The 19,151-nt window shown below is 43.6% G+C and overlaps 1 protein-coding gene across 1 annotated transcript in view; it reads right to left on the bottom strand.

Moving 5' to 3' along the window:
- LOC120927974 (interferon-induced GTP-binding protein Mx1-like) overlaps positions 1-19,151 on the bottom strand; it is a 103,346-nt gene that overhangs the window by 41,420 nt on the left and 42,775 nt on the right. Inside the window, exons 6-9 of the mRNA XM_040339009.1 lie at positions 17,088-17,226; positions 9,722-9,920; positions 5,760-5,838; positions 2,912-3,034 (exon numbers count right to left, since the gene is read on the bottom strand). Coding sequence (XP_040194943.1) covers positions 2,912-3,034; positions 5,760-5,838; positions 9,722-9,920; positions 17,088-17,226 — 540 coding nt within the window. The remainder of the gene's footprint in view (positions 1-2,911; positions 3,035-5,759; positions 5,839-9,721; positions 9,921-17,087; positions 17,227-19,151) is intronic.

The following is a 19,151-nucleotide window of genomic DNA, read 5'->3' as shown; positions in this document are numbered from 1 at the left end:
GATCATTCAACATGATGGCAAACTCCACAATGACCACAAGGGAACATCCCATAAGGTCTGGGCATGTCAGTGAGCCAGTTCATATTAGATGTTTTTACAAACTCAGACTGGACCAATGTGTCGTCTAGGTTCCTGACACGTTTTGGTACGATATGTCGCCTAGATCCTATAATGTCCTCCGTGCCGCTTGGATGGGTCAGAATGTGCCAGTGGTTCATAAGAATGGAACCAATCTGGTTCCATTGGGCACCATACTGCATAATTAGTCTGACCGGTCCCTCTTGTTCACTGCTAGCAGGATCACAGATCGATAAAAGATCCTTTCTTGTTTTAGATCCAGCAATTTTCCTTGCCCCCTTCAAGAATCGCCGATATAACATATCAGACTCACGGCGATAGTCCTCCTCTGTGGAGCAGTTCCTGTGAATTCTCAGGAACTGGCCCACCTGAATGCCTTTAACAAGTGGTCTAGGGTGGTGACTATCTGGCAATATTAAAGGGTCACTAAAGGAATTTTTTTTAGCAAAATAGCTTCCTTTACCTTACTGCAGTCCTGGTTTCATGTCCTCATTGTTCGTTTTTGCTCTGATGTTGCTGTAATTATGCTCTGTTCTGGACACTTGCTGGTTGTCTGTTTCCTGAGGACCACAGTACTGGGAGATTCTAGTTTCGTTTTCCAAACCATCACTTCTCTATGGCTCTATACAGCACAGAGGCAGGATAACATGCAAAAACGAAACTGAAACTACAGGTACATTATATGATTGATTTTTATCTATTTTTAATCGTTTTTAAAAGGAATCAGTTAACCATTATGTCTCTATACCCTGTAAACAGTAATTTGAGCAAAAAAATAAATAAAAAATTCCTTTACAACTCCTTTAAAGTATTAGCAGCTGTAGCTTTCCTGTAAGTTTTGGTTAACAGTCTACCATTCTCCAACCTAATGGAGAGATCAAGGAATGATATCTCTTGAGGGTCCACCACAAAGGTAAGAGGTTTGTTCCTGGTGTTAAGGCTTAACTCATCCATAAATGCCTTCAGTTCAGTAGAGGAACCCTCCCATATCATCAAAATGTCATCGATGTACCTTAGCCAGGTGCAACAATTCATATACCACCTCCTCCCACCTTATTTGCTTTGGAGGTATCCCGTCCCAACTGACGAATTGGTAACACCCTATTACTGGTTGAGCTCTCTCACCATTTAATTAACCACTTAAGCCCCGGACCAATATGCTACCTAAAGACCCAAGGGGTTTTTACAGTTCGGGACTGCGTCGCTTTAACAGACAATTGCGCGGTCGTGCGACGTGGCTCCCAAACAAAATTGGCGTCCTTTTTTCACCACAAATAGAGATTTCTTTTGGTGGTATTTGATCACCTCTGCGGTTTTTATTTTTTGCCCTATAAACAAAAATAGAGCGACAATTTTGAAAAAAATTCAATATTTTTTACTTTTTGCTATAATAAATATCCCCCAAAAACATATATAAAATTTTTTTTTCCTCAGTTTAGGCCGATAAGTATTCTACCTATTTTTGGTAAAAAAAATCACAATAATCGTTTATCGGTTGGTTTGCGCAAAATTTATAGCGTTTACAAAATAGGGGATAGTTTTATTGCATTTTTTTTTTTTTACTACTATTGGCGGCGATCAGCGATTTTTTTCGTGACTGCGACATTATGGCGGACACTTCGGACAATTTTGACACATTTTTGGGACCATTGTCATTTTCACAGCAAAAAATGCATTTAAATTGCATTCTTTATTGTGAAAATGACAGTTGCAGTTTGGGGGTTAAACACAGGGGGCGCTGTAACATTTAGTGTTCACTTAGTGTGTGTTTACTACTGTAGGGGGGTGTGGCTGTAGGACTGACTTCATCGATCGAGTCTCCCTAATAAAAGGGATCACTCGATCGATGCGCCGCCATAGTGAAGCACGGGGAAGCCGTGTTTACACACGGCTCTCCCCATTCTTCAGCTCCGGGGAGCAATCGCGACGGGGCGGCTATAAACGAATAGCCGCGCCGTCGTCCCAGATCGCTCCCCGAGGCTTACCGACCTCCGCATGTAGCGGGGGGGTGGTCCCGATCGGACCCCCCACCCACGTCAAGCAGAGGATGTACGGGTACGTGCATGTGCCTGTCCGTGCCATTCTGCCGACGTATATCTACATGAGGAGGTCGGCAAGTGGTTAAATTAGATTCAAATAAATTTTATCCGTATATTCTGTTGACCCCTGATCCTATTTGGATCCTCTTTACTACTCTGGCTTTAATGAAATAGTATGTTTTATTCCCTATCTATACCCACATTAGACAAAAGTGTAAATTGATTGAAAGACTGTGCAAGGATATGGCATTTGTGATTAGTGCTGAGTTTGATAATGAGATTAAAGCTGCATTTAATTTAGAAACAGTAGATACTGAGTCACATGAACCAAGCAACATTAAACCATTATTTAAGGAACATAAGAAACTCATTATTAGATCATTAAACTGTAAATGGGGTATCCTTTCACTAGAATCCTGTATTAGCAATAAAATAATTCCACGCGGCCTAAGGGAACAGGTGGTGCCTGCCACCCATTTACAAACTGAGAGATTTCTTGATAAATGGCGGCAACAATGTGCATGTGCAGTGTGCATGGGGTTTCAAGTTCTGGCGCCATTTTTTGACAACATTGTCAAATTGTATGTGTGTGTTCCTTTTTATTGTTGGGTAAATTACTCCACATTAATGCCATTTCTGTAATTTTTTTGTGGTTTTAAACATACTATTTAAAGATCAATAAAGCTTGTTAAATATTTCCAATGCTATACCGTGGTGGATTCTCCTTATTGCTTTCTTGGGATATCTCTTTATACCAAATCCCCTTTCCTATATCCCAGTGATACATCTCTTACCTTAACAAGGAAATGTAGTCTATCACTGTCAGTCTCAGGAAAATGTATGCCTATCTGATTCAGTCCGTCTTGTGCTTCCTTTAATTTAATGTTGACCTGATTCATTAGAAAGGGCAATGCCCTCTAAAAGAAAAAACAAGAAGTAGTAAAAAAAAAATACTGCAAAATATCTCTCAGCACATATTCTCACATGCAGAATAAAGTCTTTATGCAGCCAGGTGCTTGACTATAGTGAGGGAGTAATTTAGGACACTGTGCGGCAATTGCTCTCTGTGCTCCCACTGGACTGTCATAGAGAATTAAGTAACACTGTCCTCCAACCAGCAGGGGGGGGTCTACAAGCAGAAGGAACTCAAGAGACTTTAGTGTGGGCTGCACTGAACTGTGGAAGATGTAGTTCAGAAAAGGAATCTTGCTATAAAAGTCAATGGAACAGTGGACTACAATTCCCAGGTAGAGAGTAGCTGTGTTTTCCTAGGCTGTAGACCGAAGGAATTACTCTTGCTGTGAGAGGACCGGGGTGGGCACATTGTACTCCTGTGTGCCCACTTCTACAAATCTGCCGCCTAAGACAGAAAGTCAGAGCGCTATTATCCTGTATGCTGAGGACCGGAGTCACTTGTGTGCAGAGCCAGAAGGGAACTAACAGCAGATGGCTGGATTAAGGTTTGTTGTGTCACTGGAACTGGTGTGCGGCTGCCCCTGCAACTTATTTATTGCTGCTAGCAGAGACTTAGAATGTAGGGACTGACCCTCTACCTAGTGACTTCAATCACTGTATGCAGAATTTCAAAGAGACTGTGCTTATGTGCACCACCTTAAAGATTGGGCCCCAACACTAGCTGAAGGTTTAGCGCTAAGAACTGCCTACCAACTACTGTAGCTGCCTCACAGGAACATTGCCTTGATTGCCCCTAGTCAGGGGTACCTCTTTATGGAGTTACATTTTAACTATGATGTTATATGCAACACAAGGCTCCTCCTTATGCCACGTACACGCGATCGGAAATTCCGACAAGAAAACCGTGGATTTTTTTTCCGACGGAAAGTTGGCTCAAACTTGTGTTGCATACACACGGTCACACAAATGTTGTCGAAAATTCCAATCGCCAATAACGCGGTGACGTACAACACTACAACGAGCCGAGAAAAATGAAGTTCAATGATTCCTAGCATGCTTCAAATTGATTGAACTTTTCTTGTAGGAAAAATTGAGAAGCAGCTCTCAAATTTTTGTTGTTGGAAATTCCGACAGAAAAAGTTTGATAGAGCCTACACACGGTCGGAATTTCCAACCAAAAGTTCACATCCAACTTCTCTTGTCATAATTTCGGATAGTCTGTACGCGACATAAGAGGCCTATGTACAAAATATTTGTTGTGCGGATGTGACAAACATTCAGACAATCGTGAAATTTGCCATACCTCCTCTATTTGCTATATAATAAGTCGCTATATTGTCAGCGCCATCTAGTGGCCAGAATACATAATTTTTTTCCTGATGGAGATATTGCTGGAAAAAGAATGAATTATGTCCACTAGTTGGAGGGAACAATATAGGAATTGCACATAATAGAGAAAATACAGCAATTTTCGCCCTGATTGTGCGAATGTTTGTCACATCTGCACAACAAACGTTTTATACATGGAAACATAAGTTTACAGAGAGAGGTGGACATACTAACAAGACCAGAAATGCCTGCATAGTTGTTGCCTCTACCAATCCATTATGGGTTCTGTCTATGCTAGGAAGGGGCGATGGCACCACTTCTCTTGTTGGCCTTGCAACTAATGCCGCGTACACACGACTGTTATTCATGTCATGGAAAAAAATGAAGTTTTTCTCGATGCGATTCCTCTCAAGCCTGCTGTGCATACACACGATCGTGAAAAAAAATGCTCGAGCAAAGCTCAGTGACGTACAACACATACGACGGCACTATAAAGGGGAAGTTTCATTCGAATGGCGCCACCCTTTGGGCTGCTTATGCCAATTTCCCCGTCTCATAACTTGCTTCTGAGGATGCACATTTTTTCCCCCTCGTTGAGCCGTACATGACCGTTTTTTACGACGAGAAAAACAGTGAGAAAAAATAGAGCAGGTTCAAAAATTTTCACGACCAATTTAAAAAATTCTATTTTTCTCGTCATGAAAAAGGGTCGTGTGTACGTGGCATAAGAGTATTCTGATCTCCTGCTATTCAGGTCCATTAACAATATTCTCTGTTTGGGCTTTTTATAGCTTTGCAGTATATCAGACTTCAGGAGAACTATAGCATATACTGTAGCTCAGCACCTGCTGGCTGCAAATGGTAAATATGGAATAAACATGCACATAGTAGGATAACTATGACTGTCAGGCCCCTTTCACATGGGGCGGATCAGTAATGATCCGCCTCCGTATGCTCAGCGGGGATCGCTCCGTTGATCCCCGCTGAGCCGCCGGATGACAGGGCGGTCCCTGCACACTGTGCAGGGACCGCTCTGTCTTTTCTCTGCTCTCCCCTATGGGGGGATCGGATGAACATGGACCATATGTCCCTGTTCATCCGATCCGATGACGGATGGAAAAAATAGGGTTTTCTTCCGTCTGCAGAATTTGGATCTTTGCGGAGGCGGACGAGATCGGGTGTCAGCGGATGTTCAGCCGCTGACACCCGCAATCTCATAGGGACCAATGTAGGTCCCTTTTTGATCCGCAAACCGATGGATGAAAAAGCAGGTGCGAAAGGGGACTGACTCTACAGTTTATGTTCCCCTTTACGTTTCACAGTTTAAATAATCCTGCTGAATGCACTCTTGGTTATACATCATCCCATTAGGATTACTGTTACAAGCAAAAGACTTACAAAAATGTGCTCCACTAGTTCCGTTGTCAGCTTTACTGCAAGTGTTGAGATGGTAGCATAGCCTTCATCTAGAAGAACCCTTTAAAGAAAAAAAAATGCTGATACTTTATTTATTCTCATTATCAATAATAATGCAACACAAGGTATTGGACTCACAATTTTAAAATGAGAAAATGGTCCTAAGAAACACTTCTGGTGTCAAGTAGCCTCACTGTGCAAAGTTCTACAATCCATCCTCCACAGAAATTACCGGACTGATACAAACCCATTTGATGGCTTACTATATAGGAACAATTAGCAGGTCTGAAGGTCTGCTTCCTTAAAGGCTGGTACACTAAGGTGACCAGATTTCTTTAATTAAATCCAGGGACATTTATTTTTTTACTAGTAATGGCGGCAATCAGCGACTCATAGCTGGACTGCGATATTGCGGCGGACAAATCGGACACTAATGCCGTGTACACACGATCAGAATTTCCGATCCTGTGTGGGCCCCATCTGACTTTTTTCTGTCAGTGTTTAGAAATAGAACATGTTTAATTTTTTTCCAATGGAAAAAAAAACGATAGGAAATTCCTATCGTCTGTGTTCAACTCCGACGGAGAAAAAACCCACGCATGCTCCGAATCAAGTCCATGCATGCTCGGAAGCATTGAAATAAATTTTTCTCGGCTCGTCGTAGTGTTTTACGTCACCGCATTTTGGACGGTCGGAATTTGGTCTGACAGTGTGTATGCAAGACAGCTTGAATGGAATTCCGATGTATACTTCCATCGGATTTTAGGCCATTGGAAAATCCGATCGTGTGTACGGGGCATAAGTGACACTTTGTGGAAACCAGTGACATTAATATAGTGATAAGTGCTAAATATATGTACTGTCACTGTACTAATGACTCTGGCTGGGAAGGGGATAACATCTAGTGCAATCAAAGGGTTAAATGTGTGCCTAACAAGTGTTTTCTTGCTGTGGGGGAGGTGCTTTTACTAAGGTAAGACAAAGATCCCTGTACCTGCTTTGCATACGGACAGAACGGCTATCTGCCTTGTTTACATAGGCAGACCACGGTTCTGCCTATATATATATATAACGATCAGCAGGTACTGGTGAACATCGAGTTCGCCAGAGCCGCTGATTGGCTTCAATACCCAGAAATGCAGACACGTTAAACTGCGCAGCGCGACCGCCCTGTAGCAGCAGTAAGTCAACTGGTTAACATATAAAGGAAAAAATATCACGCTAACAGAAATTAAAATACACAAAGTATGCAGCAGCTAAAAAGTGAAAATACACACTAATAAACAATGGCAAAAGGTGTAGCCACGCTGACCCAACCTGTAAAATCATATTTTATAACCTACATAAAAATATTGATCATTAATGATACACAATGATATGACACCAAGTGTAATAACATCAAGAGGTGTTGATGAACCAATTATCTAAACAATAGAATATTAGACCATGGTGTGCAAGATTTTCAATAAGAGTCCAATAAAGAGTCCAACACTGAACAAAAAACAAAAAGCAAAAATCTTGAATAAGTGAGTGACCTCAACAGAAGTTTCCACCACCAAAAAGTGCTATCACCTTAAGAAATGCTCGCTTACCACATAGCAAGCAAGATAAATATGCGGCTGCAAACCCCAGCCAGGGCCTTTAACCAGGTACTCGTGGTAACGACAGCTTCACAGGAGCAATGGATGGACTGGGTGCTTGTATTGAATCAAGTATCGTGCAGGGAAAACGATGGTTACCGAGAATAAAAAATGCTCACCATAGCATATTTTTTGCCATTTTTTGGGGGGGGGGGGGGGCTTCTGTAGGAGTGGGACTTCCTGTCCCACTTCCTCCTTCTGCCCAGGACCGCTAAGGCGATACGTCATATCGCCTTTTAGCAGCCCCTCCCTGTAGGCGATCACCTGGGACACGTGACAGGTCCCAGACGATCGCCTGTCCACTCAGGGAGCGCTGCGCAATTCGCACATGCGCAGTGAGTGCCTGGCCGTGAAGCTGAAAGCTGTCACGGCCGGGTGCCCACAGTTACAATGAAGGCACCGGTGGAAAAGGGGGGGGGAGAGGAGCGGAGCGGCGCTGGACCACAGAACAGGTATGTGTATGTTTATTAAAAGACAGCAGCTACACTTTTTGTAGCTGCTGACTTTTAATACACATAAAAAAGGCTGGACTTAAATGTGAGCAAATAAATAAATACGAGATCCACTAGTTTAGCCCTGCATGAATCTGGAAAAAACATTGGCTCAAATTGCGAAGAGAAAACCTCATACAAAGTAAAAAATATAAAATATATAGACCAACAATGAAATTGGGCAAATAAGTGAATGAAAAGTTCATAGATGTTGAAAAATTGGGTATAAATAAACACCCGTGCAAAAAAGATAGTCCTTTAAATAATTCAACCATGAAAATAAATCCTCAAATGTTGGAGAAGCTACTGTGAAATCCACCACCAAATTGAAAGGAATGCCTGCTTACCAGAGCTCCGTGATCCCCGGCAACAGAGGATCCGGAGAAACTTAGATAAAAAAACAGTTAGCTCCAAAGACATCCAAGGATAGATGGCAGTCCCCAGTCACCACACTCCGCTATTGTTCAGCAAGCCTCAGACTCATAAATGCATGCCATGTAAAAGACATAAAGGCTTCCATAGTGTAAAACAGCTTCACAGTTTATAAAATTAAAAAAAAAACACACTTACAATAGTGTAGCATGTAGAAAAGCCTTAAGCCTGATGTGCCGGCCGGACACAAACAGGCAAACCCGTCCTTTTGGGTACAGAGTGTAGTGAAGCAGAAACAAAAATTGTCTCTGGACAGCCGCACTCTGAACAAATTGTAGCCTTTATTAAAAGAAGGACAGCACTACAAGTCACAGTAAAATTAAATAAAAGCTATGACTAAGCACTAGTTTCAGTGAGAAACGCATCATAGGTCGGGTTTTATTTTATTTTGCTGTGACTTGTAGTGCTGTCCTTCTTTTAATAAAGGCTACAATTTGTTCAGAGTGCGGCTGTCCAGAGACAATTTTTGTTGCTGCTTTGCTAAGTGCATTGCCTGCACCTGAGTTGTCTGCAGCAGAGGATATTCATCTGGGTTCCCACCTGGAGCGGCTACTCCCTTTTCCCTTACAGAGTGTAGTGGGTGGTGGCACCGTTCCGCTCCGCCCTACATCGTTTCGTAATAAAGTTACATTTTCCAGGGGAAAGGGCTGTCGAAACGACGTAGGGCGGAGCGGAACGGCGTGCTGACGTCACCACCCACTACACTCTGTACCCAGAATGTGCAGCCTACACATCAGGCTTAAGGCTTTTCTACATGCTACGCTATTGTAAGTGTGTTTTTTTTTAATTTAATAAACTGTGAAGCTGTTTTACACTATGGAAGCCTTTATGTCTTTTATATGACATGCATTTATGAGTCTGAGGCTTGCTGAACAATAGCGGAGTGCGCTGACTGGGACTGCCATCTATCCTTGCATGTCTTTGGAGCTAACAGTTTTTTTTTATCCAAGTTTCTCCAGATCCTCTGTTGCCAGGGATCACGGAGCTCTGGTAAGCAGGCATTCCTTTCAATTTGGTGGTGGATTTCACAGTAGCTTCTCTTCAACATGTGAGGATTTATTTTCATCTTTGAATTATTTAAAGGACTATCTTTTTGCACAAGTGTTTAATTTATACCCAATTTTTCAACATCTATGAACTTTTCATAGGGCTCAAAATAGTCAAGCACCGGCCCTGACTCGATCTCTGTGCGTCTCTATGCAATGCAGACAAATCATGTCTAGTGGGAGAAGCCTGCAGGGCGCTGTATATAGCTTCCTGAGAACAGCCTTGTAAGAGACATATCATGTTTTTGGTTAAATCAGATTTTGAAGAAGTTTTTTTTTCTTATTACTGCTTGTTTAGACATCAGCAAGTACAACTGGGAGGTTAGCCACATTACCTAAAAAATTGGTGGTTCTCAAAGAAAGCTCTCTCGTTGTTGATGGCATCCCCCAGGGAAACTCTGTTCACGATTTCACTCTGCCCACGGCACTTCACGATGGTGTAGCCTTTCTTAAGGATGTATATCTGGTTTCTCACCACACCTACAACATCGTTTTCCACCCCCTTGTCCACCAGGTCTGGCTTAGTCAAGATCCCTGTGTAATGAGATAGAGAAAAGTAAATTAGTACACCATCCATATGTGACCTACATAGGTCAAGCTAAATGGCAATATTTTTTAGGTTCACCGGTGTCCCGCGATCGGGTCACAGAGCTGCATAATGGGAAGAGGCAAGTGTACACAAGCCTCTCCGTGTTCTGCCTAGTAAAACTGTCACTGATCGTATGCTCCCTCTCATCGGGAGCAGCGATCAGTGACATGTCACTTGTAGCCACGCCCCCAACAGTTAGAATCACTCCCTAGGACACACTTAACCCCTTCAATGCCACCTAGTGGTTAACCCCTTCATGCTAAACAGAATAGAAGACCCCAGTCCTAAATCAGCGGATTGTAACCCCTTGAAATCATCAGTACAACACAATCACATGTCAACCTGAAAACAAGGTACTAAAGTGGTGCAGGATACATTCAATCATATTAAAAGGGTGTGAGTGTGGCCACACATGCATTGGAAATTAGAAATATAGCACCCCATCCATCCATAAGCAGCAGTATTACATCCCCAACATGCAACATCATTTGTCTCAGATTGTGGTTGGGTCTTCCAAGTCAGCTTGCAGCTTGGGGAATCTAAAGGGGACCCTGATGTAGGGGGGTTCTGATGTGTATCCTGGTGTAAGGAAGACTCTGATAGGGACCCTGATGTAAAGGGGGGCTCCGATTGTTTTTTTTTTAGCCTGCAAATATTTCTTAATTATACGATGTTGCCTAGTACTGAAAAGTTTGGCGACTCCTGATATACAGTGGGTATAGAATAATCACATTTTGTTGCTTTGCAGCCTAAAATAAAGACAGATGCCATTTTAGTTTTATCTAGCTGTATAACTGTACCCAAGAGCAGGCTGATGTTACCTGCATTCAGGAGACACTGTGTGGTATTGCTGCTGTGAAGCTATTTTCTCTTATGCCTCGTACACACGGGCAAACATGTACGATGAAAACGGTCCGCCGGACCGTTTTCAGCGGACATGCCCGCCCGAAGATTTCTGTATGATGGCTGTACACACCATCATACAGAAATGAGAGTCAATCCGCGCGGACAGACAGCGTGGTGACGTGTTCGCGCCGTCGCCGCGACGATGACGCGGCGACGTGCGCGACGCTGAAAGGTCAATGCTTCCACGCATGCGTCGAAGTCATTCGACGCATGCGAGGGATGGCGGCCACTCGGACATGTACGGTAAGTCTGTACAGATGACCGAACATGTCCGACGGACAGGATTCCAGCGGGCATGTTTCTAAGCAAGTTTAGAAACATTTGCCCGCTCGAAAACGGTCTGGCGGGCAAATGTACGCTGGAATCCTGTCCGATCGGCCGTACACACGACCGAACATGTCTGCCGAAACTGGTCCGTGGACCAGTTTCAGCAGACATGTTCGGTCGTGTGTACGGGGCCATAGTGTTCAGCCTGGACTGTGCTGTAATTTCCTGAATTTAGAATGACTGTGCTAAAAGGGTAAAGCAAAACATCTTGGGACATGTAGTCCAGGGAGCCAAGATTTGCATTCAGCTGGACTGTTTTGAACTACAAATATTAGTCGGCTGAGGAAGAAAAACACGATGCTGGGAAAGGTGATGAAAGGCTTGTGAGTGGGCGGGATCTTCCTCTTGGGAACCCGGCCTGGATCTGCAAGCAAGGACTCTGTGTCAAGCGGTGCTGTGGCCGAGTTGCGCGCGAGAGAGAGAGTCATCGCGTATGCATTCAAGGGCATCCATTGCCAGCTTCATCTGGGTGTCCGGCGGCAGCCTGAAGGCTGCTTCTGCTCCATCCACACCAGATCCAGCTGGGCCGCGGCACAGTGTGAAGCAAGGTCAGACGCCATCCCTTGAGCCAGGAGGGAGTCGCTACAGAGCCATCACACCTTGTCTTCAACACCACCAGTCGCAGGGATCGGTGAGCGGGCACCTGCCCATCTTCTCCTCATAAGAGACACTGCATGCAGACAATGGTGTCTTTCCTTCTGCCTACACCTGTAGAAATCTGTGCCACACCTATTCCTTGTCAAGCAGGTACAATGTTTATCGTGTGTCAGGATATCACAGGCACACTTTGCATTCCCAGGATACACCAGCCAAATTGGCCTTACTCTGCTATTCAGAATATCTTCAGAAAAATCACCTTAGAGCTAGCTGAACACTCCAGGATTTATTTTCTTCAAAGGGACTGCAACTAAGATCCCCCCCCTCACAAGGGATTGATATTTGTAGCGCCAGAAAGGCCTCATTTCCACCTGGGACTCTATTCCTTAAAGTAGCCGGTTAAAGTTTATACAGATTACGGTAAGCTGTTTGTGTTGAATTATGTAGCGCCTGTGTACTTTACAGTACCGGTGCTAGTTAAATTTAGAGGGAGATCAGAGTGTAGTTAAACTCTGATCAAGATTGTTAAGTGTAAAACAGGGTCTCTGTCTCAGCTGGGCTGTGCTGTGGGCTATTCTGTTGCGCCAGGGTTTTCTTCCAACCCCGGTGCTGCAGGTGGCAGCAGTGGAGTCAAGGTTTGAGTGCTCTTTCCCAGCAGCCAATCAGGAGGGTTTGACCTGGCTGTGCATGCTGGGGAGGGGTATTTATGAGACAGACGCCATTGGTTCTGGGTCGTCTTCTTCTCCTTCGAGTGTGGCACCCACCTTTAAGGTGACCACATCACGGCGCCTCTGCGTTATGGCCTACCTGGCCGGGGCGTGCGTGCCACCTGGTGTTCCTGGTTCCGGGACCATGTTGGCCCGGAGCATCTGAACAGCGATAGGGAACCAGTGAGCGACTGGGTTCCCACCTTTGAGGATCCCAAGCTGTACTGCTGTTGGGTGGGGAGTCCATCTGAGGAGCACCATTAAGAGGCTGGCGATCCAAAAGGGCCTCGACAAACCACTGGGGATCAAGGTAGCCGGACACTGAAGGATTGATCACCTGTCGGTCGGTACCTGGGCGACAAGTTGAAGGAGATCCAGGCATAAATCATCTAAGGAGGATTACCTTTGTAACTACAAACCAGAGAGGGCCTGTGGCAGAGGTGTCTTTCTGAGGCTCACCAAGGAGGGTCTGTGGCAGAGACTTTTCCTCAAGTTCAAGTTCACCAAGGAGGGTCTGTGGCAGGGACTTTATCCTACAAATGTCCGAGTGATACTCCGGCTGCCAGGTCAGTGAGAGAGGCCTGTCCGGGTACGCTAAACCCACTCAGGCAGTAGTGGTGCAAAGAAGTGTTACGTTTGGGAGCAGGACTGTTTCCCTATCATCACGCCTGAATCTGCTGTTCTCCTTTCTTCAACTTTACATTTCCTCACCACAAGTTTATTGTTTTTACCCGGCTGGGTAATAAAGAGCACAGCAAAGAGCACCTGTTGTGGACATTCCTTTACTTCTACCAAATGCAATATGCATCATCCACCCCTAGGAATTCGGAGGAGCCATGAGGTAAATGTGCCACTCAAAACAACCAGCAGCTCCTCCGGGGGTAGTGCTACAATTACATACAATATTATAATTTCTCTGGACCTGTGGCGTTGAGGAACAGAAGGGAGTGGACTGACATAGCGAAAGGTCATCCCCCTGCCCTTCTTCTGCCTGTTCCCATAGGTGTCTTCATAAACAGGGTTTGAACTGTGATTGTTTCTACTGCCTCTGTCATTATCAGTACTTGCCAAGTGTAACTACTGTAAGAAACAAGCTTATGTTATTAAACAGTAATGCCTTTAATGCATTGATAAACAAAGTTCAACAGTTTTTTCAAGTTGTGTGTATGCTTCTAATTGTCTTGGTTACTACCAAAATGTCTGAACCCAAAGTGTCAGAGGTGTCGGAGGACTTGCACGGTCGGGACAGCCAGTGGGTTACAGTTTCATTAATCTGCCCTCACAGGGGTATGGCTACATAACACCAACATGTCAGAAGAAATACAAAATCAATGAGTGGGAAAAAGGATCACCCCCATATGTCAGTATTTTGTTGAACCGCCTTTTGCTTTATTTACAACCTTTCGTCTGTTGGATAGGTCTCTACTAACTTTTCCCACTCTTCTTTGCAGAACTGCTCAAGTTCAGTTAAATGTGATAGTTTGTGGACTTCAGTCTGCAAGTCATTCTACAGATTTCCGATGGGGTTTAAGTCTGGGCTCTGACTAGGCCATGCAATGACATTCACCTTTTTTTACTTCAACCACTGCATGGTCATTTTTGTTGTGTGCTTTGAGTTAGCACACAACAGTAAACCTTCTTTCCAATTGACAACTTTCTGGCAGAGGGCAGCAGATTTTCCTCAAGAATTTGACGTTTTTTTTGCCCCATCCATTTTTTCTTCTATCCTGACATGTGCTCCAGTCCCTGCTGCAGAGAAACACACCATAACAGGATATTACCACCTCCATGCTTTACTGTATGAATGGTGATATTTGGATGGTGAGCTGTATTGGATTTCCGTCAGACATATGCTTTTGTGTTGAGAGCAAATAATTTAATTTTAGTCTCATCTGACCATAACACCATTTTCCATGTGGCCTCGGAATCTTCAAGGTGCTTTTTTGGCAAAGCTTAGTCATGACTGCATGTGGCCTTTCTTGAGAAGTGGCTTTATTCTTGCAACCCTCCCATACAAGCCACAGTTGGGGAGAATTTGTGATATTGTTGTATCATGCACACAATGACCCCTCTGCAAATACTTCAGGCCTCTTGGTAGCCTCTCTGACCAGTTTCCTCCTGGCTCTTTCGTCCAGTTTGGAGCAACGTCCTGATCCAGGGAGGATCTGTGTTGTACCAAACACCTTCCACTTCCTAATAATAGACTTTACTGTGCTTCTAGGCATTGATAAAGCATTTGACATTTTTTTGTATCCATCTCCTGACTTTTGCCTGTCCACAACTTTATCCTGGAGATCTTTTGACAGTGCCCTGCCACCCACAGTTGATTATTTACTTCAGTTGCACTACAAGGGACTGAAATTCTCAAGGAAAGCTCTTTTCATGCTGAGCTAATCAAAATGACCACAACTGATCACAGTAGAAAGACAAATGGCTTTGCGTGCCATTGAGAAGGTGATTAGCTACACTTGATTGCGTTTTCAAGTCATTTTTTAGGAAGGGGAAGATAATTTTTCCAACTCAGTGATTGGGTTTTTGAATTATTTTTATTACATTTTGGTGTTCTATCTTTCAATTGGATGTTATAAATTGCACTGAGTAGATACAGCTGGATAAAACAAAAACTGTCAGTCTTTGTGACAGACTCACCCGGGACATCTCCGAACCATCTTATGTCTAAAATCATCCTATGTCCACTAAGGGCATAGGATGACTTATAAATGATATCTTGGACTACCTGAGATGGGATTATTTCATTATTATCCACAATATATTCCAGGATATCTGTAGGAACTATTTACAGGTTGTTGATTCTGAACTCAACAGGTTAATTGTAAGAGTAATTCATTCATCATGTTGGGACACATACTGCTAGATGCTAATTGACCCTGCTATTGTGGAGGTGTCCTGTGTTTACACTTATGATAATGTGTATTGTATAGCAGGTGAGAGGAGCCGGGATGTCTACCTTCAAAGGTCATATCTCAGAGTCACCTCGTCTGGGTAAATGATTAGTTAATTAGCTCATGTTAATTTATGTTCTGGTTACCTCCTCTAACTGTATATAAGGCTGTATTATTGGTTCTATTAAACACTCCCTGTTCAGCACACAAACAAGTCTCGCCTCGTTGTGTGTTGAGGGCAGCTGGAATATCTGATATCTATATCCAGACTGATAGGAAGCGGTATATGACGGAAGCACTTAAGCGGAGTGTGGGACGTTCCGTTACAGTCTTCATTTAGGACTGTAAAGCAACAATATGTGATTATTTTCTATACCCACTGTAGACAGTTACAGCTTAACCGCTTGCCGACCAGCGCACGACAATATACGTCGGCAGAATGGCTCGGCTGGGCATATGGGCGTACAGATACGCCCCCTTTAAGATGCAGCATTGTGGGCGTGCCGCAAGCTCTGTGAGTCCGATCGCAGGTCCCGCGGACTCGATGTCCACGGGGATACCCACGATCGTCTCACGGAGAGGAAGAAAAATACCAAAAATATGTAGAAGAATACGTATCGGCCTAAACTTTTTTTATATATATTTTTTGGGGGATATTTATTATAGCAAAAAGTAAAAAATATTGCTTTTTTTTTTTTTTAATTGTTGCTCTATTTTTGTTTATAGCGCAAAAAAATTAAACCGCAGAGGTGATCAAATACCACCAAAAGAAAGCTCTATTTGTGGGATAAAAAGGACGTCATTTTTGTTTGGGAGTCATGTCACGCATCCGCACAATTGTCAGTTAAAGCAATGCAGTGCCGAATCGCAAAAAGTGCTCTGGTCTTTGGGCTGCCAAATGGTCCGGGGCTTAATGCCACGTACACACGATCATTTTTCATTCATTTTGCATGTCCAAAAAACAAAGTTTTTCCAACTTCATCATTAAAAACGATGTTGCCCACACGCCATCGTTTTTGAAAAATGATGATCGAAGCGTGGTGATGTACAACACGTACGACGGCACTCTAAAGGGGAAGTTCTATTCGCCTTTGGGCTGCTTTTAGCTGAATCCTTGTTAGTAAAAGACGATTCGCGATTTGTCTGTTACAGCGCGATGAATGTGCTTATTCCATTATGACCGGTAGTTTTACCAGAACGAGCGCTCCCGTCTCATAACTTGCTTCTGAGCATGCGCGGGTTTAAAACGTTGTTTTAGCCCACACACGATCATTTTTTTCTACCTGAAAAACGATTTTTTTTAAAACGACGTTAAAAAATGCAGCATGTTCTAATTTTTTTTTTGTCATTTTTCAGAACATGAAAAACGATGTGAAGCCCACACGATAATTTTATATGACGTTTTTAAAAACGTTGTTTTTTTAATGCCGAAAAATGATCGTGTGTACGCGGCATAAGTGGTTGAATGTGTCTGTAATTCATGACTGAACAATCAGAAAGGGAAGATCGATGCCACTAAGCATCTGCAATGGCATATAAGATCTATGCTTTATTTGTGCAACGGCAGCCTGTAGATAGTGATCAGAGGTGTAGAAACAACACACAGAATTGCCTGGAAGTAATGTAATAAAAACATTGTAAACTTTGTAAAACTATTTTTTTTTTTACATACCGACTGTTCGCTCTCCATTGGGATCCACTTGCTTTGCCATTTGCAATGCTTCAGTGGTTGCGATATCCACATTACTGGGGACCACAACAAGATTTATGGTTTCTTTCCGTGCAACATATTTCATGATGATCCTTTTAATCTGTGTTAAAATAAAACAAAAGGCTTGAGATCAGGAGGTCACAGTCATAGCTCACTATGCCCCGAAGCGCTTCCAACAAACGTTTTTTTCTCCCCTGCTAAAAGTCGTTAGCCACCATAGTAAGGGCACTGTTATTCTAATGGGCGATTCCAATATCTCCCTAAACTCATTCTTACATAGACAGTATCCCCGGGCTCGATGCCTTTTCATGACCCTGTCCAAAAAGCGCAAATGCACACTCTCCTACAAACACCTGGTCTTGTTGACATATGGTAGGAATTACATCCAATTACATACACAATTCCACCTTCTTTTCCCATCATCATAACAGTTTCTGCAGGATTGATCTCGTTTTAATGCTCATTCAACATCTACCATTAGTGAAAATATCTCAATTCCTCCCACACCATGGTCAGACCATGATCCCCTCTTGCTGTCCTCTGCCCTTCCAAACCTTGAACGCCCATCCTTCTAATGACGACTGAACGAATCCCTAATAACCTCCAAGAACGCCTTCCTTCAAATCCAAACTCATCTAGAGTCAATCTTCGTGGAGAACGTAGGTTCTGTCACGCCAACCTCTGGGAGGCCCACAAAACCACAATTAGAAGCCCAGGGCCCAACTAAAATAGTTTTCCTTTTTTTCAGACTTTTTGGAAAATCTCTACAACAAGCCAGCCCCATTCGCCTCCGTGGAAGCTGACCTCTTCTTTCAACGTCTACATCACCCTTCTTTCTGCGGAGGCACATTGAATCCTCAATGCAGACATCACCGAGACCGGGGTCACCCAAGCAATCAAATCTTTGAAACCCTCCAAATCTCCCGGCTTAATGGGTTTTCCTGTTTCTACTAAAAACTCCCCTTTCTTGGTATCCCACCTGACACCCAAATGTTCAACTCACTCAAAAAAGGATTACTCCCCCCTGCTCCCCAAAATCCTTACAAGCCCACATCTCTATGATTCCCAAGAGCCCTGTGATGACCCTAGAGCCGCAACAATTTCAACCTGAATGAGGACAAGAAACTGCTGGAGAAGGTTCTAAGGCCTCGTACATACTTGTCAAGCTTTCCATGCATACACACAGTCAAGAAAAACGCGGTGACGTACAACACGTACGATGGCACTATAAAGGGGAAGTTCGATTCCACTGTCGCCACCCTTGGGGCTGCTTTTGCTAATCTCGTGTTACTGCGTGTTAGTAAAAGTTTGGTGAGAGACGATTCACGCTTTTCAGTCTGTTACAGCGTGACAAATGTGCTATCTCCATTACGAACGATACTTTTACCGAAGGTACGCTCCCGTCTCATACTTTATTCTGAGCATGCACGGGTTTCTAAGCATACACGCAAACATGTTTCTCGTCGTAAACCAGCCCGACCAGAAACACGACGAGGAAATTGAGACTCCCGACGAGAAAAAAAAGAGAGCATGTTCTCTTTTTTTCTCGTCAAGATCCACGGCAGTTTTCTCGGCAAAAAACATACACAACTGTTTTTCTCTGCAAAAAAAGCTCTGCCAGCACTTTTCTTGATGTTTTTTTGACAAGGAAAATGGTTGTGTGTACGAGGCCTAATGCCGCGTACACACGATCATTTTTCAGCATGTCCAAAAAACGAAGTTTTTTCAACTTCATCATTAAAAACGACGTTGCCCACACACCATTGTTTTAAAAAAATTATGAACAAAGCGCGGTGACGTACAACACGTACGACGGCACTCTTAAGGGGAAGTTCTATTCGCCTTTGGGCTGCTTTAGTTGATTCCTTGTTAGTAAAAGACGATTCGCGCTTTTCTGTCTGTTACAGCGTGATGAATGTGCTTACATTATGAACGGTCGTTTTACCAGAACGAGCGCTCCCGTCTCATAACTTGCTTCTGAGCATGCGCGGGTTTAAAACATCGTTTTAGCCCACACACGATAAT

This window comes from Rana temporaria, chromosome 2 (assembly GCF_905171775.1).
Source record: "Rana temporaria chromosome 2, aRanTem1.1, whole genome shotgun sequence".
Classification (NCBI taxonomy): Eukaryota; Metazoa; Chordata; class Amphibia; order Anura; family Ranidae; genus Rana; species Rana temporaria.
Note: the sequence above shows the minus strand (reverse complement) of the source record. Positions and strands in the feature narration are given on the sequence as shown.